This window comes from Furipterus horrens, unplaced genomic scaffold, assembly GCF_987537825.1.
Source record: "Furipterus horrens unplaced genomic scaffold, mFurHor1.1.pri manual_scaffold_7, whole genome shotgun sequence".
Lineage (NCBI taxonomy): Eukaryota > Metazoa > Chordata > Mammalia > Chiroptera > Furipteridae > Furipterus > Furipterus horrens.
In genome coordinates, this window is record NW_028327177.1 from 10113247 (window position 1) to 10136915 (window position 23669).

At 42.1% G+C, this 23669-nt stretch overlaps 2 protein-coding genes across 3 annotated transcripts; both read right to left on the reverse strand.

Moving 5' to 3' along the window:
- Positions 1-21: 21 nt before the first annotated feature.
- On the reverse strand, positions 22-13296 carry RNF139 (ring finger protein 139). The gene is made up of 2 exons (XM_090283386.1): positions 13025-13296; positions 22-2094 (listed from the first exon to the last, which is right to left on the reverse strand). The coding sequence occupies exons 1-2, from the start codon at positions 13203-13205 to the stop codon at positions 278-280; spliced, it is 1998 nt and encodes a 665-aa protein (XP_090139512.1). The 5' UTR covers positions 13206-13296; the 3' UTR covers positions 22-277.
- A 4165-nt stretch (positions 13297-17461) lies between these two features.
- On the reverse strand, positions 17462-23557 carry TYW2 (tRNA wybutosine-synthesizing protein 2). Of its 2 annotated transcripts, none has more exons than XR_016512347.1 (2): positions 21456-23557; positions 17462-18442 (listed from the first exon to the last, which is right to left on the reverse strand). XR_016512347.1 is itself a non-coding variant. In XM_090283387.1 (2 exons), the coding sequence occupies exon 1, from the start codon at positions 23422-23424 to the stop codon at positions 22105-22107; it is 1320 nt and encodes a 439-aa protein (XP_090139513.1). In that variant the 5' UTR covers positions 23425-23557; the 3' UTR covers positions 17462-18442; positions 22072-22104. The 2 variants fall into 2 exon arrangements, 1 of the variants encoding a protein (XP_090139513.1); XM_090283387.1 differs by having other exon boundaries at positions 22072-23557.
- Positions 23558-23669: the final 112 nt, after the last annotated feature.

Genomic DNA, 23669 nt, shown 5'->3' on the forward strand with positions numbered 1-23669 from the left:
TTAAAAAGCTATTTGTTCAAATTTTGTCATAAAAACGTGAAAACATTTTATTCTATGTACAATAATGTACACAAATTTAAATAGGTCACCAAAGAGACCAGAGTAATTAAAGAGGTATATTTACAGTAGCACATCACAGTAAACGGAAAACCATTCACAGATTCAACATTGATACTGTTTTTGTGCTTGGTTACATACTGAAGAGTAAAACATATTAACTCCATTTTGGATGAACTGAAATTTAAACAACCTCAATGATTAATAAATGCTATTTTAATCAGTCAGTGTCCTCACTTGATTCTTCAGCTGCTGTACCTGTGTGCTGGATCACTCCATTTCTCTCTCTTTGAACATCATCGTCACAATCTGTACTGTCCTCTTCATTCAGTTCCCTGTCAGATTCAGCAGCAGCGGCCTCTCTCACGGCTTCCTCTGGGTTTTCATTGGGTGCGATGAATCCGTTGTTGTTAGATGTATTTGAATTATCCTTGGTGTCATCTTCAATGTATACCTGTTGATGGCACATTGGACAAGTATCTTGAATGTACAGCCATTTCCGAAGGCAAAGTGCATGGAAATAGTGATTACAGGGTGTGAGACGAGCAGACGTCGTAAACGCATGGTAGCAGATTGCACAGACATCACCTATTTCTTGTAAGCTGCTCCCTTTTACTTCAGGAAGTGAATTAATTTTCTTAACAGCAGTCCTCCGATTCATAAATGTCTTCCAGCCATTTTTTGCTTGTAAGTAGATGTTAAAATATGCATGTAGACACATCATACAAGCCCGAATTTTACTTCCTGATTCAAACATCATAGTATAAGCCCCATTTCCAAACATTACTACTCCAAATATAAACTCAATAATATTGCCTGTTGAACGAACATAGTAGACGTAATCATCAAGCTTTTCCCAGAGGACATTATAGGAGCCGTCAATCATGAAAAGCGTATAAACAGTGAGAGAAACAATCACTTTTACGCAGAGTTCCACAAAGAAGGCTGTCACGGCGAACAACCACGTGTTTAGTGCATAGTGATGCCAAAGGACATAACTGAGTAAAACAGGAAGAATAAATAGGCAAGCAGAGACAAAGAGCACAGGAAAATGTCTGCGAAAAGATGACACGTGAGAGGCACTGAGAGACATTAATACAGGGTCTGTCATCCCATGGATGAAATGCAGGACTGCAGTTAATAGAAGGCACATGTTTCTACTTAAGCGAATAAGTCTCTCTTCTGGCCTCAGCCCACTTAAACCCGTCTGAAGAGCCAAAATAAAAAATAAAACGGGGGCGACAAAGCCCAGCCGCCTGTCGTCGTCTTCCCTCGATCCAATAAAGGCCAATATTCCAAGGCCCAGATAATGGGCCACCGAGGAAATCAGAGCACTCATGCCCAGTACGGTGAGTGTAGAGTCACATCCGCTAATTATAAGATTGCAAATGAGGTCCCAGAAATCATCCCAAGAAATAAAAAAGGAATCAGTTTCATTGGCCATCTTTAAAATGTACATTAACACCGCAGCCTGAGCTGTAATTCTTGTTAGCCAAAAGACTCTCAGTACATCTGGGAAACGAATCCTCTTCCATGTGTCCTCCATCAATAACTGTAATCCATAAATTCGATACATGTGCCTCACTAAAAGATAAACATACCGTGTGGAATAATAAAACCACCGCAGTTTCACTGCCAAGACAAACACTGTGTTTAATGTAAGAATCAAGGAAGAAGTAAAAACTAAACTCTCTCGAATGTGTAATGGTAGTTCTGTGATTAAGCCTATTACAGGAACCAAGAGATCCAAAATAATTAATTGCGAGTAGATGGAATGAATCTGGAGGAGCGTGATGTATCCAATTCCAAATGTGAGCTGTAGAACAATGAGTGCCATCCACAGTGAGGGCCCTTTCCGAGGAAGCAGCTCAATTCCAAAAGCTGACGTGTTGTAGGCACCGTAGAAGTCAATGTGCAAAGCAGCATAATAATTTACCAACACTGAGGTTGCAGCTAACAGAAAGGCCGCGCTGTACATGTAAAACCTGAAAAGTGATCGCTGTGACAGTATCAGAACAACACTGGATAAAAGTATACCTGAAAAATAAAAATAAAAAAGGTCATTTGAATGAGACATCTTTAAGAATGTTTACCCACTAATAGTCTTCCTATAATTAGGAAATACGAACATTTTCAAAATTATGAACATTAAACCTCAAGACAATTAAGGCTTAAAGGCATAAAAGGTTTCGTAAAAAAGTTCACAGGACAAAACATCGTTTCCTAAAATCTTATTAGAATTATAGTTTCCACAGTAATTCAAGTAGTGCCATACACCCATGCACCAAATTATTACTAAATTATCTTCAAGATAAGTTTGGAATGATACATTTTTACGAGTTTTAAAATCTTTAAAGAACATGTCAATAATTCCATTATGAAAACATCAGAATTAAAAATAACCAAAATGGAAAACATTTGTTCCTATTAAATCTTAGAATTCTTTTCTTAAGAGTGTTCTTTAGGACCTTAGCTGATGTGGCTCAGTGGATTGAGCACTGGCCTGCGAACCAAAGCGTTGCCGGTTCAATTCCCAGTCAGGGCATCTATCCGAGTTGCGGGCCAGGTCCCCAACTGGGGGCACTCAAGAGGCAACCACACATTGATGTTTCTCTCCCTCTTCCTCCCTTCCTTCCCTGCTCTCTAAAAATAAATAAAATCTTAAAAAAAAAAAAAAAGTGTTCTTTTAGGAAATGAAGTTTTATACTTACTAATTCCTCCTTTTCCACAAACTGAACTCCTGCTGGCTCTTATTTTTCCTGCTCCTTAAATTTGAGCATTCTCCCCTGGGTCCAATTCTTTCCCCCTCCACATTGTTCCTTGCAAATTTCAGAAATGTCCGCTAAGTTCCCCTTTTCCTATATATTATTCAATCTCTAAATAGCCCTTTTTATAATAAGTTCTTCAAATTACAAAGGTAACATTCAGAAAACCAAAACATTTAAAAAATGGTAACAAATCCTCCCCCTCCCCATTCCATACTTAACCAATGATTGATCTGATGTGTATCTAGCACCATCTTTGTGCTGTGACAAATTTTTAAGTGAGATTACAATAAAGATATTATCCAGGTTTTCAACATGGAAACAACATCCAAATATCCATCTAGTACCACTTCTATGTTACAACACCCAAAATTTCTAAAACCTAATTCACCTCACATGGCTCTTTGTGATTTCCAATTTCAGTTAAAGGTACTATTACTGTTCTCTTAATGGTACCTTCCGGCCCTGCACCCTCAAACTTGACAATTAGTTGCCGAATTCTACTAACACCTATTATTATCTCCCCTTTCTCAGTGACACCAACCTATTTATTAGTTTGTCTCTAAAAATTCAGCTTGTCCAAATCTATTTACAAGCCATCACCAATATGTCTTCATTTTTCTGCTCAAAATACTGCAGCAGCTCTGAAATTACTATTAAACACGATGCGTACTGGGGTATTTAAATGCCTTTTAATCCTCTGTTCTGGCAGGATAAGATTTAAATATGGTTATATGGCTAATATTAATGAAATGACTACATGAAATTAACAATTAAGCTACTACTACTATCCTTAATTTAAAAAAACATGAAAAATTACTACTGAATGTCTAAATAACCTTAATTTTTTAAAATTACGCGATCAAATGACAAGAATTCTCGCCATCCGTACGCAATGTGTTAACTAAAATCTACATTTCTTGTCCTAGCAATCAAGGATCGAAATGGCCTTAGAGTAACTCCTCTCAAGGCACAGACCAAAGCTCCACACTTCATTCCCACACACAACCCTTCTGTGCTATAACCGCAGCTGTGTTTACACAGCTTGGCATGATGGTCCCACCAACTTCCCAAGTCCCTGACTGTTCAAACCCACTTTCTCTGATAGTGACTGTTCCGTCAGCATACCTACAGAACCTGGTGAAACACCTAATACTCATATACTCCCAATATTGTAGTTACCTAAGTAGGTATCATTACCCTGTTAGATAATGTCCTTAATAGCAAGCAAGGGTCCTACCTTGTACATCTATGAATCCTAAAATATTTCGTAGAAAATAAACACAATTTGTATTCATTGAGGAACTAAATGTTTCTGTTGAATTCTGGACTATGTTTTTAAATGCAAACACAAAATACAGCCTACTTGGAAACTGAAATTTATGAACAGGTACGACAAAGCTAAGAAACCAGAGCCTGGAGTACAGAAAAAGTGACAAACACCAAATTAAATGTACATCCACTCACCTTATTGCAGCATATAATCAAGAAAGGCCATATGACAGTGGAGGCATTTCATAATTCATTGCATGTAAAAGGGCTAGTTGCTCTAAATAATGACTATGCCCATGAACTCAAAATTCATCCTGTGCCAATGTGGCAGGTCATTTGTGAAATAAGAGAACAAAAGACACAATCACCTAGAAGATACATAAATTTCTTTAAAAACCACCTGACTGATTTCCAGAGCAAGTTGGCCACTAATAACCTCCCCAAGAGTTGATAGCTGGGTATAAGTTCCTTTCAATAGAAAATGAAAATTTTTTGAGCAGGATTAGGAACCTTTTCCACAGAAGGTACGAGGAAATGGAATTATTTTTTTCCTGCAACAAAACAATCTCAAATGAGTCAAAATAAAACCAAAGTAACTTCAATTCTAGTTTCTACCCTAACGACCAAACATCTCAAAAATAGTATAAGGTTGTTTACTTCTTACCCAAGTTTGCATGTACATGAGGTTCTTAAATTCTACTTTCAGACTCACTGTTCTATGTATGGACCATGGAAAGAATCAGCTCTCATTTTACAGGGGAAAAAGTCAACTTCCCAAATAACAAGTCTCAACATTCCCTTTCCTGGCCTTTAGGGACTGCTGATCTAGGGAAATTAAGCCCAGGGATTGTGTTTCTTATTAGCATTTAAGAATTACCTGCATAAGTAATCAAAACTATATATAAATGACGCTTTATAAAGAAGAATCATCTTGGGGCACTGAAGAATAGAATTAATTGAAATCACAACTTAGATCCAATTTTCCAGTGATTAGAGAGTTTCATAGAAGTTTTTGAGGTAGGAAAAGAAACAGGTATCAAAATCAATTCAGGAGCTTTGAAGCTATATCAGGGCCTTTACAGTTTGGATTACCAAAAATAAGTAAACAAAAACAAGGAGAAAACAAAATAAAACCATAACATATTACACAACAAGTGTTAAACTCTTTTATGTGGAAAGTCCATTCATACCCTAACCTTTTCTGGACACTTAGAACTACAGTTCGAAAGGAACAGGACATAATATTTACAACTCTCCAGCTCCCTTAAATCCCTTTAAAACATAATCGAAAGCAAGCTGTGGAAAAACATTTCAATGCTGTACAGAAGAAAAAGGGAGCCCAGAAATAAATGTTACGACTACCTTACTCCCAAGGGAGCCCAACCAATGAAATGCAAGACAAGGGTAAAAAGAAAATCTTGAAATGGTAAACTGTATGTGTACTTGATAAACTAAAGCATAAAGAAAATTCTATCACTCTCATTTTAGGTTAAAAAAGGCTATATTAAGTTTCTCAGTAAGATAAAACTAAAATCTTGCTGGTAAATTAAGATTTTAGACATGTTTTTATTAAAAAAAATAAGTGAATATGGTTTTTGAAGAGTCTAAAACCCTGCTGGTAGTAAGTGAAGAATAAACCAAGCTTTGCATACATAAACATTCATAAACACACACTCTTTTGCTTTTTACTCAGAGGATCCTACCTAATGGGTTTTCTTGTTGCTTTTTTACCTTTAAAAAAAATTTGCATTTCTGATTACTTATCAGAGAGCACATCTTCCAATTTACTGACGATTCAGGGTTCTTTCTCTGTGAATTGTCAGTTTTTTTGCCCATTTATGGAGTTGGTTTTCCTTAATGAATCACAGATATTAAAAAAAAAAAAATTCTGACTACAAAGTCTTTGTCAGTTATCTGTAATGCAAACATCTACAGGTGTGTGGCTGGTCTCTTCATTTTTCTGATGCTGTCTTTTGATTAATAGAAGTTTTTAATTTTAATATCACTGAATTTATCAATTTTTTACACATTTGCTATTATATATTTTAAAAGAATTTTTCCCTTACTCTAAGGTTTCAAAAAACTGTTCTATATTTTCTTTAAAAATGTTTCAAGTCCTGCTTTTCGCATCTAGGTGTTAATCCACTTAGAACTGTTTATATATTGACATGAGATAGCAATCCAGTACCACCTTTAATTTTTTTCTATATGGATAACTAAATGACCGCTAATTGAATAGTCTATATTTACCTCAGTATTTTTCAATTCTACCTCTGAAACACATCAAGTTTCTATATATACACGGGTAGCCTATTTCCAGACTTTCTAATCCATGCTATTGGTCTATTTGTATATCCCAGTGGTTCTCAACCGGGATCTTATTCCTTCTCTCCCCTCAGGAGACATCTGGCAATATCTAGAGACATTTCTGGCAATCTCAGCTGGGGGAAGTGGGGTGCTACTGGTATCTAATGGGTAGCGGACAGGATGCTGTTAAAAATCCTAAAATTCGCCCTGCCGAGGTGGTTCAGATGGTTGGAGCATCATCCCATACACCAAAAGGTTAAGGGTTCAATTCCTGGTCAGGGCACATACCTAGGTTATGGGTTTGTTCCCCGTGCAGGAAACAACCAACTGATGTTTCTCTTTTCCTTCCTCTTTCTCTCAAAGCAATAAAAACATATCCTTGGGTGAGAAAAAAAATTTCTACAATTCACAGAACAGTCCCACCCAAACCCCCAACAAAGAATTATCTTGTCCAAAATGTCAACAGTGTCACCGCTTAGAATATTTAGTCTATCCTTAGGCAGTCGTCATAATTACTACTGCTTCACTTTGTGTTTTTCACATCACAGGTTTTCCGAGTTCTTTCTATAGCACCAAAAATAACTATATCTCATTCTTTTCAACACCTTTTATTGTATGGCTAAATCTAATACAATGAGCAGACTGCCTTTTAATAGACATTTATATTAACAATTTGTTGCTTTGTTATTACCAACAATGCAACAATGAATATCCTTTCCCAGTCTTTGTACACTATATCTTTAGGTCAGATTCTTAGAAATGAAACGTGTCAAAAAGAATATGATGAGGAAACCAACCATATGGGAAAACATATTTGCCAATGATACCTCAGACAAGGGATTGATCTCCAAAATATACAAAGAACTTACACATCTCAACGCCAAGAAGACAGACACCCCAATTAAAAAATGGGCAAAGGACCTGAACAAACACTTCTCCAAAGAGGATACACAGAGGGTCCATAGACACATGAAAGAATGCTCAACATCACTAAACATCAGAGAGATGCAAATAAAAACCACCATAAGATACCACTTTACACCAGTCAGAATGGCCGTCATCCACAAATCAACAAACAACAAGTGCTGGCAAGGATGTGGAGAACAGGGAACCCCAGTGCACTGCTGGTGGGAATGCAGACTGGTGCAGCCACTGTGGAAAACAGTATGGAATTTCCTCAAAAAACTAAAAATGGAATTGCCTTTTGAACCAGCGATTCTACTGCTTAAACCCCAATTCAAAAGAACCTAAGCACCCCTATGTTCATAGCAGCGCTATTCACAATAGCCAAGTGCTGGAGACAGCCTAAGTGCCCATCTGTAGATAAGTGGATCAAAAAACTGTGGTACATCTACACAATGGAATACTATGCAGCAGAAAGAAAGAAGGCACTCCTGCCATTTGCGACAGCATGGATGGAACTAGAGAATTATGCTTAGTGAAATAAGCAAGGCAAAGAAAGAAAAATACCATATGATATCACCTAATACAGGATACTAAAGAACAACACAAACAAACGAACTAAATAGAACAAGGAGCAGAATAACAGTCAATAGCGGGGCGGGGGGAGGGAGAGAAGGGGGATAAGTAAGGGAAGGGTTTAGTCAAAGAACGTGTATAAATGACACATGGACATGGACAACGGGGAGGGATATGACTGTGGGAGAAGGGGTGGGCTGGGTGGCGGGGAGCAATGGGGGAAAATGGGACAACTGTAATTAGGAAAAAAAAAAAATATATGATGAATTTCAGTTGATAGCGCCAGACGGCTTTCCACAGAAGTGACAGCCTACGAAAACTGTATAACTTGGCATTATTTCCCACAGCTTTGCCAAACTAGTTTCTATTCAGACTTTGAACTCTTCACAATTGAAGAAGTTTTGTTTTGATTGTATTTATTTAATTATAAATGAGGCTGACTGGCCAGCTACATTTTATTTATTGTGAAGTGCGTATCCTGGGCCCATTAGTCTCTGGAAGTATATGTTTTTCTTATTGACAAGAGTAAAATGTTCACAATCTCATATGATGCAGATATTTTTCCCTCAGTGTGCTATTTTAAAGAACTTTTTAAAAGTTTTGTAATAAAAGTTTTTCATTTATTAAAATATCCCTTGTAATTCCTGTATTTTCTTTTATGTTTAAAAAGGACTTTCCACTTCAATGAATTGTCATTATATGAGTAACACTATTATAAATACAAAGTCCTATGCTTGCATCTTTTGCCTTGGAATAAGATTTGCTAACTCAGCATTATGCTGCACTGGACTGCGTTTCATTTAGCATTTAACACCTCCTAAGAATAGCTTCACATTCTTAAATATTCTATATACTGTGATATGATTTTCTTTGGAGCTCCAAAAATGAGATGCTTTATTTTCTAATCTGCTGGAATTCTCATATTAGTTTGATACCAAATGAAGTGAATTCTTCAGATGCCCATTTTTGCATCATTTTAAAGAAATAGGTTAGACAAGTTTTGAGATTTATATACAACAGTATATAGATTATAAAAAAGGTCTATAATTATTTTAAAATAAAACAGGTGGTACAATTAATGTAAACTATTCTTTGGTATCTTTTACACAAAACCTGTCACTTTAAAAAACAGAAGATGCCTCACCGAATGGGCCTTATATACTTAAAACACTTGCTTTTATTCAGGATGAGTTTTTTAGCACCAAAGCTAGTTTTTTAAAAACTTTATCACTTACAAATGTGAAAAATTAAGTTACACTGGCATAATGTAAGGAATAGTCAGGTGACAGAGTTGGGAATTTTAAAAAAATTTTGATAAAGTCTGACCCAGAGAATCTTTTGAGATCAAAATTTTCAAATAAACAGCACCAACATTTCACGGATGCCTTCAAAAGACCAAAATATCTGTAACAGAGTATGGTTTTAATTGAAGTATTACAAGTTTTATAAAGAAAGCTAGCAAGCTTACAATAGTTAACACTTAAATAGCTTTTACTAGGTCCCAGGTACTAAGGATTTACATCCTATCTCATTTATTGTCCTTAACACCCTATGAGAGAGATAAGATTGCTGTCTAGCTTTAAAAAGGAACAGATCCCTGACCAGTGTGGCTCAGTTGGCTGGGCGGCACCCCGAAAAGCGAAAGGTTGCGGATTTGGTCCGGGTTGGCCTATATGACAGGCAACAGATCGATGTTTCTCTCTCACCTTGATGGTTCTCTCCCTCTTTCTCTGTCCCTTTCCCTCTCTTTAAAAATAAATAAATAAAATCTTTTAAAAACTTAAAAGGTACAGATAAGGCCCTGGCTGGTGTGGCTCAGGTTGTTGGAGCAACATCCCGTAGACCAAAGGATCACGGGTTCGATTCCCAGAGCACATGCGAGAAGGCAACCAACGGATGTTTCTTTCTTTCCCCCTCTCCCTTCCTCTCTCTCTAAAATCAATAAACATATTTAAAAAAATAAGCATGGATAGAGTACAAGAAAAATACTAGATTACTTTGTTTAATGCTCTTAAACCACATATTATTTAAGGAAAATATTCTTTTTCCTTAAAGCTCCCTAGCCTGAAGCTCAACTGGAGAGCACTGCATTTAAGTCTTTACCTTTTGTTCTCTCTTTTGGGGGGGGGGGGCAGGGGAAGACTGGCAGTCTGTCAGGATAATTTATGATCACGATAAGTGATTTATTTTTATAAAGAAAGAGAAAGAGCAAGAGAAACATTTGACCAACGCCTCTTGCAGCCACCAACTGGGGACTTGGTCTGCAACCCAGGCACATGCCCTGACCAGGAATCAAACCGGTGATCCTTCACTCTGGGATGAGCCCAAACCACTGAGCCACGCGAGTCATGGCAGTTGAGTGACTTCTAACTGGCAGGAATAAAATGCCTTCCCAACAGCGCCCGCCCCCACTTCTTTTTTAAAAAGTATTATTAAGAATTATCTTTAACTACTAGGATTATACCCGAAGAATCTTGAAACCCCAATTCAAAAGAACCTATGCACCCCTATGTTCATTGCAGCACTGTTTACAATAGCTAAGTGCTGGAAACAACCTAAGTGCCCATCTGTAAATGAGTGGATCAAAAAACTGTGGTACATTTACACAATGGAATACTATGCAGCAGAGAGAAAGAAGGAACTCCTGCCATTTGCAACAACATGGATGGAACTAGAGAGAATTATGCTTAGTGAAATAAGCCAGGCAAAGAAAGAAAAATACCATATGATATCACCTAATACAGGAAACTAAAGAACAACACAAACAAAGGAACTAAATAGAACAAAGAGCAGAACAGCAGTCAATAGGGGGGAGGGGAGAGGGAGAGAAGGGGGATAAGTAAGGGAAGGGTTTAATTAAAGAGCCTGTATAAAAGACTCATGGACATGGACAACGGGGAGGGATATGATTGTGGGAGAGGGGGTGGGTTGGGTGGGGGAGAGAAATTGGGGGAAAAGGGGACAACTGTAATTGAAAAACCAAAATAAAAAAATTTAAAAAAAAAAAAGAAAAAAGGAATTATCTTTATTATTTATTTGTGTAACCACGTGTTATTTGTAAAGATTTGTCCAAGGCAAGAAAACACAATAGATAGGATGTTTCAAGTGAGGTTCCAAATCGAAATCACATGAATCACATCCACTAAGTGGTCAGAAAGCAGCAGTAGGTTGGCTTTTTCAGCCAACAGCCCCCCTTCTTATTAATTTCATTTTAACATTAAGCCATGACTGTCAGAATTAAATATGTTAAGTATGAAATATTTAAAGCTAGCTAATGTGTTTTTAATTGAAGTATAATTGACCCAGTATTACGCTATGACATGTTAGGTGTACAACACATGGGTTTCAGGTGTTTGATATTTGTTCACATTACAAAACCACACAGCTCCATTTTTGCCCCAAATAACGAGGACCCTGCAGTTTTACAGGGGTTCGCAGGAATGGCTGGTGTTGAGCAGCTGGCAGGTTACTGATAAGCCCTGTGCTAAAGAACAGCACGTACACACCTGTTAGTTTTTAAGGTCTAGCATGTGACCCTTACTGTACCATTCTGTATCTGGAGGGCAGCTGTACCAAGGAGGAGAGTGGACCACCACGCATGTCAGAAGAGTTTTAAGCCTAGCTCTGGCAACCATTTATTCGCTGTGTGTCTATCAAAAGCAAAACACAACTTCTCTGACCCTCAGTTTTCTCATTTGCAAAATGAGAAGAACACCACACACCTCTGAGGGAGTTTGAAGGTTAAATATTAGATTAGATAATACTAGTAAAAATGCTTTGCGAAAAGTACCAAACAAATGTAAAACACTGCTATTTATTGCTAAGAACAAAACTCAACACTACCACAATTCTCTTGTCACAATAAAGAAGCAACAGATGGCTCCTAATTCAGAAAGGCTTGGTCAGGACCTCAACGTCAGCCGGCCCTCAGCAACACTTCAAAGCACTGGCCTATTAAACCCTTATCACAAGCATTACCTCAGCAACAAAATTTGCCAAGTTTCAATCACTTAAAAAAAAATTCTTTTACACATAAGTACTTCTCATTCTGGTAATGCAAGTAAAGATGAGGACTGACACAGAGGATGCTTTTCCTTTTTTAAATATGTTATTTATTTTTAAAGAGAGTGGGAGGAAGAAGAAAGAGAGGCAGAGAAACATCGATGTGTGAGAGAGACATTAATGGGCTGCCCCCTGGCCCGCAACCCAGGCACGTGCCCTGGCCAGGAATCGAACCGACGACCCTTCAGTTCGCAGGCTGGCGCGCAATCCTCTGAGCCACACCAGCCAGGGCCGTAAGGTGCTTTTCAACACTCCATTCATATGCAACAAAAACACGGATCTTCCAGGAGTCTCTTGGAAAAGTCTCATCACTTTCTAGCCACGTTTTTTCTTTAAATACCTCCACTTCATTCATGGAAAATTTTAAGTATCGCCTTCTTCATGGGGATTTGGGGTAATGGTTTCAAGGTCTGGACATTTGAAACCCTGTCTCTCTCGTTTGGATGTCATTTACCGCAGACACTTTCATGTGGGCCCCGTGGATACAGAAGTGACAACACGCGAGTACTCTGCATTTTGGAAAGAAGGAAACTGAGGCCCAGGCCTTAGCACGACCAGCCCAAGGTCACACACAGCGAGATAGGGGCAAGCAGAGTGGCTGCTGTCCCAAGGCTGTGGCACGGGACGCGGGAGCCAGCACTCGTTCCCAAGCGAAGCGGCGGGCAGAGCCGCAAGCGCCCACATCCAGGCTTCCCCCCGCCCGCCCTCAGATGCAAAAAGGCACAGGGGGCCGGCTCGCTGGGGGCGCAGCTCCGCGGTCCGCTCGGGTGCTGGGGTCATCTCCTCCCCGCTCTCGCCCGCAAGGACGCCCCTGCGGGGGCCGAGCCCGGTTTCTCCCTCACACACACAGCCTCTCACAATCGTCCACTCATCTCACAGTCTGTCACTCACACACACACTCTCACACACCCCCACTCCCACATCCTGTCACACACACACACACAATCTCTCACTTGCACACACAGTCTCTGACACACACACACGCGCGCGCGCCCCACGGCCTGCGCGCGGCTGTCCGCTCCCCGAGGCACGTCCCGGCCTGCTGAGCCGTCCCGGGATGCAGGCTACCCCCTCGCCCTTACCAAGAAGCCGGAGGAAGATCTGGAGCCCAATGCAGAACCCACTTTGGCTGGAATCGTAGTAGGAGTTGAAGATGGCGTCGATGATGTAGAGGCAGGGCACGCGGAGCGCCACTTCGAGCGCCGCCCAGGCCCGCTGATGGGCCATCCGCACCTGCTGCTGCGGGGGTCCCACCGCCGCCATAAGCCGCTGCTACACCGGGGCTGGGCGGGCCCGGGAAGGCCGCGCGGGGCCGGCCCGGGATGGCGGCCAGGGGCGGGGGCTGGGGCGGGCGGCTCCGCCCCTCCCTCCTCTCCTGTCTCTCTCACGGGCAGCCCCGCCCCGCCGCCCGCTCGCGTCGGCGTTTCCAGCCGGCTGAGGCCTGGCTCCTCCTCGCTCCACCGCCTCCCCCGCCCGCCGGCCTCCGCCGCGGCTCTGATGCAAGGCTGCGGCTGCGCTCTCGGTCACGCGAGAGCGCGGTGACCACCCCGCCGCCGCGTCACAATCCGGCGCTAGGGCGCTCCCCGTGTCGTCATCACGCACGGCGTAGACAACGTCTCAAAGCATCGCCATGGTTGCCGGGCACCTCCGCGACCACCACCGCTTCCCCCCGCCTTCGCGACTTTGGCGCCATCCAGTGGGGCAGGCACTCTGCGGCAGCCGCGCCCTGCAGCCTCAGGGTGGCCAGCTCACCTACGGCGACGTGGGCTCCGGGAGGCGCTGCCTGCTTCCGCGGGCGGGGTTTGTTTTATTGGAGCCATTAACGTCCCACAAGCATGGTTCAAAGGTGCTCGGGAGTAGGCAAGCCAAAGGGCACCGCACTTGGAGGCCGGGCCTGAAAGGCTGCCGACATTCCAGGGAAGATACGTGACGTGCCAGGGAAGACACCCGCGAGGCCGTCTGGGATCCTGCTGGAGCCGTAGCTGCGCGCCTCAGCTGCCCTTTGTGGCTCTGCGCTAGGAGTCGTAGGCGCTACCAAGAAAAACTTGCCTCTTACCCCTTGGCACACCCCCCTAACCATCTGCTCCCAAATTGGCCAGGACTGAGGACACGCGTCGGCCACGTTTTACTGAGAGCAACGGCTGCTGTGATTTACGGGCGAGAACCCACCTCCGTCTCTGATTTCTAGTCCTCTGTGAGGTAACCATGCCCGGGCAGTCCCGTCTTTCCTCCCAGGCATAGGAGGCCAAACTTTTGTCGTTGGATCAGAACATGCCACTCCATTTTGACACAGGATTATTTTGAACTGAAAACAATGAAGAGCTGAAGCCCCGCCCCCACCCAGCACACGCGCGCGCGCACACACACATGCACACACACACACACAGCTCTCTTGCCTCCCCCCGCCCCTAACACATTTGCCTAAAAAGACATAAATGTGCATTTGTAAATTATCTCCCTCTCCTGTAAGAGGACTCTTAGACTGAATCACCCACTAACTTTACTAATTATCTTCCACTGGTTTCCCCCATATATATATTGTTAAATAATTTATTTGTTTATTTTTAGAGAGAGGGGAAAGGAGAAAGAGAGGGAAACATCGCTGTGTGGTTGCCTCTCACTCGCGCCCCCAACTGGGGACCTGACGTGCAACCTAGTCACGTGCCCTGATTGGGAATCGAACCAGCGACACTTGGCTCGCAGGCCGACGCTCAGTCCACTGAGCCACAGCAGCCAGGGCCCATATATTTATTTACCTTCCCACAGCTGCCACCCTCTATAAACCTAAACCCCTTTTTCTCTCTCTGACTTGTCACTTCTCTACAAATGTGCTGCTTTCTTAAAATGCTATGGGAGCCTCAGGTGGTATCCACCCACCCTTTCTGAGTTACCACTCATCAGTGAGTTCACCCCAGGTGTTTGTGCACCTCACGAGTCAGTAAAACTTTTTCTCTTGTTAATTTCTCTTTTGTTAGTTTAATTACCAGGTGTCTCCCCACCACCCCGCACCCCCTTCCCTTTCTGGCCATCTTTTATCTTTCTTTTCCTTCACCAGCAAATAAGAATGCAAATTAGGTTGGAGTCTGCGGGTAGACCCAGCCGTCTCAGATTAAGGGAGATAACACAGTAAGCAAAAAGTGGGCTCACTTGTGTTCCTAGCCCAAACTACTCTGCAGTCCGCTTTGTACCAGGGCTCTAGATGGGTGAGTATCCTCTATAGGTTAAGAACTCTCCATAAAGGGGGAGGATTATAAAACTGCAAGACCCCTCTCTCTGGACGTTGGCAAGTGTGGTAGAACGCCCGAACCCACACCCAAACTATTAACTCATCTCATGTTTTTAACCTTCTGTTGTTACCCCCCACTAATAATGACTGCCATCGGTGCTTACTGTGCACTAGACACTATGCTAAGGGTTTTACATTTTACTTAAATTTTTGTTCAGCCTTATTTTGATAGGTTTTATTACTTAATTTTTTATCCTCGCCCAAGGACATACTGATTTTAGAGAGAGGGGAAAGGAGGTAGAGAAACATCGATAGGTTGCCTCCTGTAGGGGACCACTCCTTGTAGTTTCGGGACCTGTAGCTGAAGCCATGAGCCAGCGCCCTCCGCACTCCCCTGCCCCACCACTGCCCCGAGAGGCCTCTAAGACTCAATGGAAAACTGGAAGGCTAAGAGGCGGACAGGACCGAAGGCCATTCAGAGGGTTCCCATGGGAACTGAATTTAAAGAATGCATATTATGCTTTAGAGCTTGCTCTGCTTTTCTTATCTCTTTAACTATAACCAGTGTGTAGCTAAAAATGTATGAAGCCTTGCACCTGATGTCAGCATAGTGTGGGATGTTTAGCAGACCCTGACACAGACTGGTCACTGTGTTCTTTACATAGGTATCTGTAAGTAACTGTCGACTGTAACCCAAGTGTTTGAAAGCTTAGTGATGATTCCTAAGTCTTTACCTTGTATCTCCTGAATCCCCTCCTCAATAAAAGGCATGGGACGGAAGTTCTGCGCTCTTCTCCTCTAGAGAGATTAGCCACCTCCCATCCCTCCAGACAAAATACAGTGTCTTGGATAAATCTGTTTTCTCAGCCGTGATCCTGAAACCTCTGCTGGACTGGGAGTTTCCAACCGAGCTGGGGCTTTGGAGGCAGGACAGCCTTAGCCTCTCATTCACGCCAGGATTCGGGACCAAACCCCAAACCCAGGCATGTGCCCTGATGAGGAATCAAACCCATGACCTTTTGGTTTATGGGAAGACATTCCAACCAATTGAGTAATACTGGCTAGGGCTTGATAAGTATTATTATCTCTGTTTTACAGGGGAGGAAACTGAAGCTTAGATAAATTATCAAGAGCAAAAAGTTAGGTGGCCAGTATGTCCAAAGGTACTTAAATAGAGTCAAACACAGGATTTGAACTCGAGGCTCCCTGGAGTTTAGAATTTCAGGTATCTTTGACTCCTTCCTTTTTCCATCCATAGCCAATCTGCAATCAAATCTTACCTTATTTTCCCTTATGTCTCATGTCTCTTGTACCTGTTTCCTTACTATCATCACTGTCAATATCCTAATCAAGATCCTACTGTAGCTTACCTGTTTGTTGCAATATCATTACGATCACCATTTTTGTAATCCAGTCAGTTTACTTCTGCAAAGTTAATCTTCCTAAACTGCACATCTGGGGAATAACCTTGTGGTTTTTGACAAAATTCCCAAAGGAAAGCAAACTTGGTAAGATGAGAACTATGAAGACTTACATAGAAACCTCAGATGTAAATTAACTACTCAACCCAGCTGTTATTCTGCCCTAATTGTAATTTAAAGCAAAAAGAGATGCCATTATGGAGAAAGGTGTCCACAGGACTAATCTAAAAGAGGAGTATGGTGTGGAGACCAGAGGTAAGTACCATTATATTTTGGTCGTGCACAATGGAAAATAAAACAGTTTATGGACTTTAAAAGTTAAATGTAGTAAATATTAAATAAAAAGCTTCTAAAACTGAGCAAAAGCTTCAGTTCTTATTAATGTTTTAACAGTTTCCTATCTTAATTTGATGCACAAATTTTATTAGTATAAGAATTTCTGATTCAAACTAAATTCCATCTTGGGCCAAGAACTCTTAGGAGTAGTGAAATACTCACCTTTCTCACATATAACTTCCAGCAAGTCTCTTTAAACTTTCTACACCTCACTCTCCCTATCCATAAAATGAAGGTTTGACTAAGATCCTGGCAAGTACCTTAAACATACTATTTTAAAACTAAATTTATATCAGTGAGGCAGCTTTCGATGCTTGGGAATTTTTAAAATAAAAGATAAGCTTTCAAAGAAATAACTATGACTCACTGACCCTAATCTTTGTTTGGTTTCTGCATTGATCTGAATGTTGCACAACTCAGCTGTATATTTACATCGAGTCTATCAAGAACAGTATGGGAGGGGGTGTGCGTGCACACACAACACAACACACTTCACATACATAAATTACCGTGGTCAGAATTAACAATCTGTTCATTTGGCTTTAATGATTCAAATACTTTTTTAGTAGCTCTAAAAAGCTTTTAAATAATATAATGTGTAAAAACAAGTTTGAATTTTCTGTCAACATTTTCATCAGCCAAATCTTTGTTCCAAGAAACAGAAACTGATTCTGGGCTATCATTATTCCTCAAGATTTCAAGTTCCAAGAGTGACCATGCAATTGGTTGAGCTTATTGGACCACTGTTTGCCCCCTGCCTTCCTCCCCAGAAGGCAAATACAAGCAGTTTACTTAGTGGGAGGACGCAGTAGGAAACAGGCATTTAATTACCCTTTCCACCCCTCCCCTCTTAAGTACTATGTGTTTTCTTCAAATGGAATATGGGGATGCTGGTAGGAAGGGCTGGGAGCGAAAGCCTCAAAATGGACAAATTCATGCCTTAACTTTATCTCAGACCTCAGGAATTACTCAACAAATAATCTCTGATCCTAAATTACTTTACCGTTTTTCTCATCATTAGTTTCAGATATGCCCATCAAAATTCAACTATTTGAATTTACTGGTTTTGTAAATGCCAAACGTTATTTAGTTAACAAAGGAAACAACAGAGAATATAGTAGCATTTGGGGTCAACGTTGACTTTACACATCCTGACTCTGGTTCATCTATTCATTCAACAGACATTTTCTGAGCATTTGCTAGATGGCTGCAAGTATGCTTGCCCACTTCTGCCTCTTACTAGTTGTTCTCTGTCTCTAGATAAAGTACTTCAACTTTCTAGTCTTCAGTATCCTCATCTGGGAAAAAAGAAAAAAGTTTAGCCCTGGCTGATGTGGCTCAGTAGATTGAGTGCCATCCTGTGAACTGAAATGTTGCTGGTTCAATTCCCAGTCAAGGGCACATACCCGGGTTGCAGGCCAGGTCCCCAGCTGGGGGCGTGTGAGAGTCAACCGGTTGATGTAGCGCTCACACAGTGATGTTTCTCTCCCTTTCCTTGTCCCTCCTTTCCCTTCTCTCTAAAAAATAAATAAAATATTTTTTAAAGAAAAAAGTTTAATATAATACGAAATACACGACATGCATTATCCAATTTAATTCTTGACAAACTTGTTCAAGGACACAGTTACAGTGGCAAAGCCAGGTTTCTAACTCATATTTTTCTGATTCCAGAGCTTAAGATCTGATTGTCTGCAAGTAATTTCTCATGCTTGTTCCACAAATTAAAACAATATATTTTAATACTTAGTATGAAATATAGTAAACGAGTATTAGGGAAAGCACTCAGTGGAACCCAGTGCAACACTTTGCAATGGCTCCATTTATGTCTCAGGACTACTGTGAAGGTATTGTTTATTAGTTTAGGTTGTTATATGTGATAATTATTCAGTAGTACTTAGTTTATATTAGAATACAAATAGATGACAGGTTCAAATATGTTAATCATCTAGGGTGATGGTCAAAAATAATCTGAGGGCTGAGACACTGCTAAGAGGAAGAGTACAAGTAATACTAAGTTAAAAACATCTATCAAGGCAGGGAGCCCAGAGAAGATGGATATAGTATCCCACTGACAGATGGGAAGTACAGAACCCTTCACCTTAGATGGGATCTTGCAGTCCCAGCTTCTGATAATCACTTCTCATTCCACAGCTATACCCTACTAAGAATAAAAGCTTTAAGATGGAAGATTCAATGTTGTAACAATGTCAATATTACCCTATAGGTTCAATGTAATCCCAACAAAAAAATCTCAGCAGGTTTTTTCCAAAAACTGACAAGCTGATTTTAACTTTGTAAGGAAACACAGAAGGTCAAGAATAAGGTTCCCTTTTTAATAAAAATTTAGCTGTTTATCTTGAATAAATGCTCCTCATATTGTTGTAAGCCTTTAGTCACTTTCCAGTGTTATGAAAAAGCTGATTTTGATAATTCTGGCCAGTTTCCCCATTGCTTTTACCAAGGACCCAGTTTTCAGAGGTCCTTATTCTGCCATTTTGGAAGGCACTAATTTTATTACTGATATTGAGTAGGGACGTATCAAGAGATGTCCTAGTAGGTGCGCAGTGTGTGAAATATTTCTTCGTACCCTTGTGTGACAATAACCCTACTTTCTCCTGATGGTCAGATTCAATTACCTCAACCAGGATGGTAACTCTTCCTTGCCTGCTAGTAGTGCATTGGCACAAGGAGCATGAAATGACTGGAAAAAACTCAATAGGTTCAAGTTTAAAGCATCTATTATTATGTCTCCTGATGAAAGAGACTGAAGAACCAGTTCTCTAGACTCACAAAGTTGTCGGATGGAAGCACAAACTCCCCCCCATGGATCAATGGGGACAATAAATGGGTACGTTTTCCTAGTACTGCTACAACAAATCACCACAAACGGTGGCTTAAAACAACACAAATTTACTCTTACAATTATGGAGGTCAGAAGTTTAAAATCAAGGTGTCAACAAGAATGTGTTCCTCCTGAAGGCTACAGAGGAGAATTCATTTCCTGGCCTTTTTCAGTTCTTTACCGTGAAGACGGTATCTTGGCATTTAAGCAGATGACTGGACCCTAAAAATTTCAGAACCATGTCAATCTTTTTTCACCAGTGAACACTCAAGGCCTAACACATACATCAGTTTGAATGATTTCATTCAGGTGCTGCCTACCCACAGCTAATGCAGGAAGGGTAACTCCCCAGCCCCAGGACATGTGGCTCTCTGACTCATCTTCCTCACTGTTTGCCCCCTGCCTTCCTCCCCAGAATGGCTCAAGCCCCAGCACGGCATCTTTAGTTTGAGGCAAGAAACCCATAGGTGCACATGTGAAAACAAACTCAATATGCACCAGAGGAGATGATTAAGGCAAACATAAAAAGGCCACTTTTGTGGTGGGATTATATGCTAGCTCACACTTCCTGGGGGCTCACTGTGTACAAGACACTTACTCTTTTTTAATCTTTACCACAGCTCCCACTTCAACACATCTCTCAGTGCTTCCTCTGTTACCAATTGATCTGATGGCAATGTTCCGAACATTTTCTGAGCATTCAAACTTCTGCACCTGTTATTCTCTTGAACTAGAATCTGTTTACACACTGATTCCACTTATTAAAAATTTACCCAGATTTTAAGAGCCAATTCAGACACTACCTCTCTAAAGACTTCACCATTCATTTCTCAAAACTTTTTTTCCCCACCTTTGCACTCCTACAACATGCTATCAGTCATATGGCACTTATTTCATCGGACTCCAATTCTTTCAGTGTTTGAATTATTTCTGCTGCTAGGGTGTGAGCTCCTCAGAGACAGGAACAGTGTCTAATGTGGCTCATGTATACAGTAGACACTTAATATTTGTGGAATAACACAAACAACACTAATCCTGGCTTTAGCACCACTGCTGCAAGAAGGACAAACAGCCCAGCCGAGCCCAGCCCCAGCCAGCCAAATGCTTGGTACAATCATAGTCCTTAAAGCCACACACTTTTCTCTATTTGTCAGGGAAACAAGCCCAGATGAATTCAGAGTGCACCAAAATAAAGCTCTGCGCAGTGACTTTCTACAATTAGTCATCCCAAAGGGAAACAGACTGATTCTCTATAACTGGTCACCCCAAAGATAAACAGAGTAGTGATTCTCTAAAATTAGTCATCCCAAGGGTAAACGAAGGTGATGGCAGACAGCCATAAAATGAGGTGAGGCTTGAAAAATTCTACAGAACACCTCACAGTCCCGATAGCTCCTCAGGTGGTTCTGATGTTGTTGGCCGGGGAAGGAAGATGAAAACGGAGTCTGAAACCTTTTAAAAAGTCTAAGGTTTTAATTTGAACTTTTAAAGTAACTAGCAATTGGCAGCTACTGCACAAGCTTAAGATCGAAAATCAAGTTTCCCTACAATTTAAAGCAGGTCATTTTATCCCTTTTTCTACCACAATAAACTCAGTATTTAAGACATGCCCCCTCCCCCCAACACTCATTTAGGAATGCCAAAGTCAGGGAATAGTTAATACACTAGAGTAATTGTTGTCCTCTTACCTCCATATTTTGTCCATGATAATAACAAAGCCACACCATCTTAATGCCTTGATAGGGGCTCCATTGCTCAGTCCCATCGACTTTATTTCTCAAGTCCATCCACCTCCCAATGCCACCACCCTAGTCCAAGCCACTATCACCTGAACAACCACAGAAACCTTCTCACTGGTCTGCTTCCATCATGGCCACCCTCCAGTCGATTTCCCTTATTGTAACCAGAGTGATTTTAGAAAGAGCAATGCCTTTCACTCTGAAATAACCAATGCCCTGTGTACAACTACTTATTAAATAAAAGCCATTGTGAGGCAGTTCAAAGAAACCCTCATACACAACTAAGAAAACCCAACGCCAAAAGAATATTGAAACCATGTATCCAAGGTCAGAAAGCACTGAGGTCAGAATTTGAAATTCATTGATTGCACAGATGGGCCTCGTTTCACTGAGCCATACTACTCCCAGATACGTAGCTCATTCTCAATGTGTTCAATGGAAGATGAATGAAGTGATTTGGATTGGTCTAGAGCCCGCTTTCAGGGCCACAAAATATTATAATAGATTACCCAGAGACAAGAGGGGTGAGAACCCGGCCTGAGCTGACACATTAAGGGTCACTCACACGTAGATCCTCATGTCTCAGGATCCACCTTCTCTAGCCAACCAGAGGGCAGGGGCGGCATTCCAGATCCAGGACTATGTGATCCACGTGGGGAGCATAGGATTTCACTGGTTGAATGTGCAAGATTTGTGTCTTCCACGGTTTCCTGTGCACCTGCTGAAGAAGAGTGACAATGCGAGTTTCTGCACATTTCGCCCACCTGTGCCATTCTGGCTTGGTGGCTGCTGACAGCACTTCTCTCCTAGAATCCCTGGAAGCTTCATTTTCCCAGTGGTCGGTGATAATTTGCTGAGAATAAGGCCAATGCTCCTTCTCCGTTTTACTGCTTTCAGGAGACTGTAGATTCCTCCCTGGGAAAGATTCCACGTTTTGATGGATATGCAAAATGCCCCCAGTATCTTTTCGTAGCACTTGGCAGGCAGTGGGCCAGCCTTCTTCAGAGCTGGGAATCAGCCCCAGGTTCACCCGGTCTGCAATGTTTGAGAGTTTCAATTTTCTGTTATCCCCAAAGTGTATTTGGCACCGATCTGCTACTCCATTGATCTCAAGGTTATTCCTCAGAGCAACTACAGCATGGGGGTTCCACTCACAGGCATGGACGAAGGCAGCGCCAGCATGAACTAGGAAGGGCAATGTAAAATAACCAATTCCTGCATAGAGATCCACCAGCACTTGTCTAGCACAGGGCAGCGATGCCACGCGAAGCTTCTCGGTGATGTTTCCGAAGGAGAACATACACTGGGTTATGTCAAACTTATATCGGATCCCATTATCCACATGCTCAACCCAGCCATCGTCACCCAGTAGCAGTGTCACTGCTGGAGTTCGAGTGCCATCCGGTGATACCCGTCCTCTTTTGGCCAAACGCTGGACGCCAAGTGCTGAGGCAACAATCTCCCAGAGTTCGGGTTCTAGATTTTTCCATTGCTTGGCTTGGAAACAGTCCTCACTCAGCAACAAGAGGTTACCGTGACGTTGCCAAGATCGGGGCAAATCGGCCTCCAACTCAGCCGACCATGTCACTCCCTGGGCCTCTACCCAGTGACTCACCTCAAGACGTAGCCTTTGGGCAGGTGAACAACCCTGGGCCCTCTTTGAAAGAGCAGGATGAAGGAGCTGCGTTAGCGTACAGGTGCTGCCTGGAGCCACACGATTCCTCAGCTCCTGCAGGTGCTGCTCAGGGAGCGCCTCTCCCAGCACGGGCAGCGCCACTGTGCCATCCGGCATCTTTTCCACGCGGTGCTGTCTGTCCAAGAGTTTCTCCTTCTCGAGATAGTCCCTGTATCGCTGGGTAAACCGAGGCTCAGTCACAACTGCGACAACAGCCGTGAGCTTCCCGCTCCCCCTTTCCATGCTGCTGGCCTTCGCATTCTTTCGGATTCCCTCTGTGAGACTCTCCCTCTGCTCGGGGTCCACTCACCTCATCGGGTCCACCCACTGCCTTGGTACGGGGAGAGGTGCGCACTTCGCGGCGCCGGGAACGGAAGTGACGTCAAACCGGAAGGCCGGAAGTACGTTCGTGGAAGCGCCTTTGACGGTTTGCATCGTCGTTGCCGTGGTGAAGACGCTACGCCCATCTTTCCTGTGATCGCCCATTA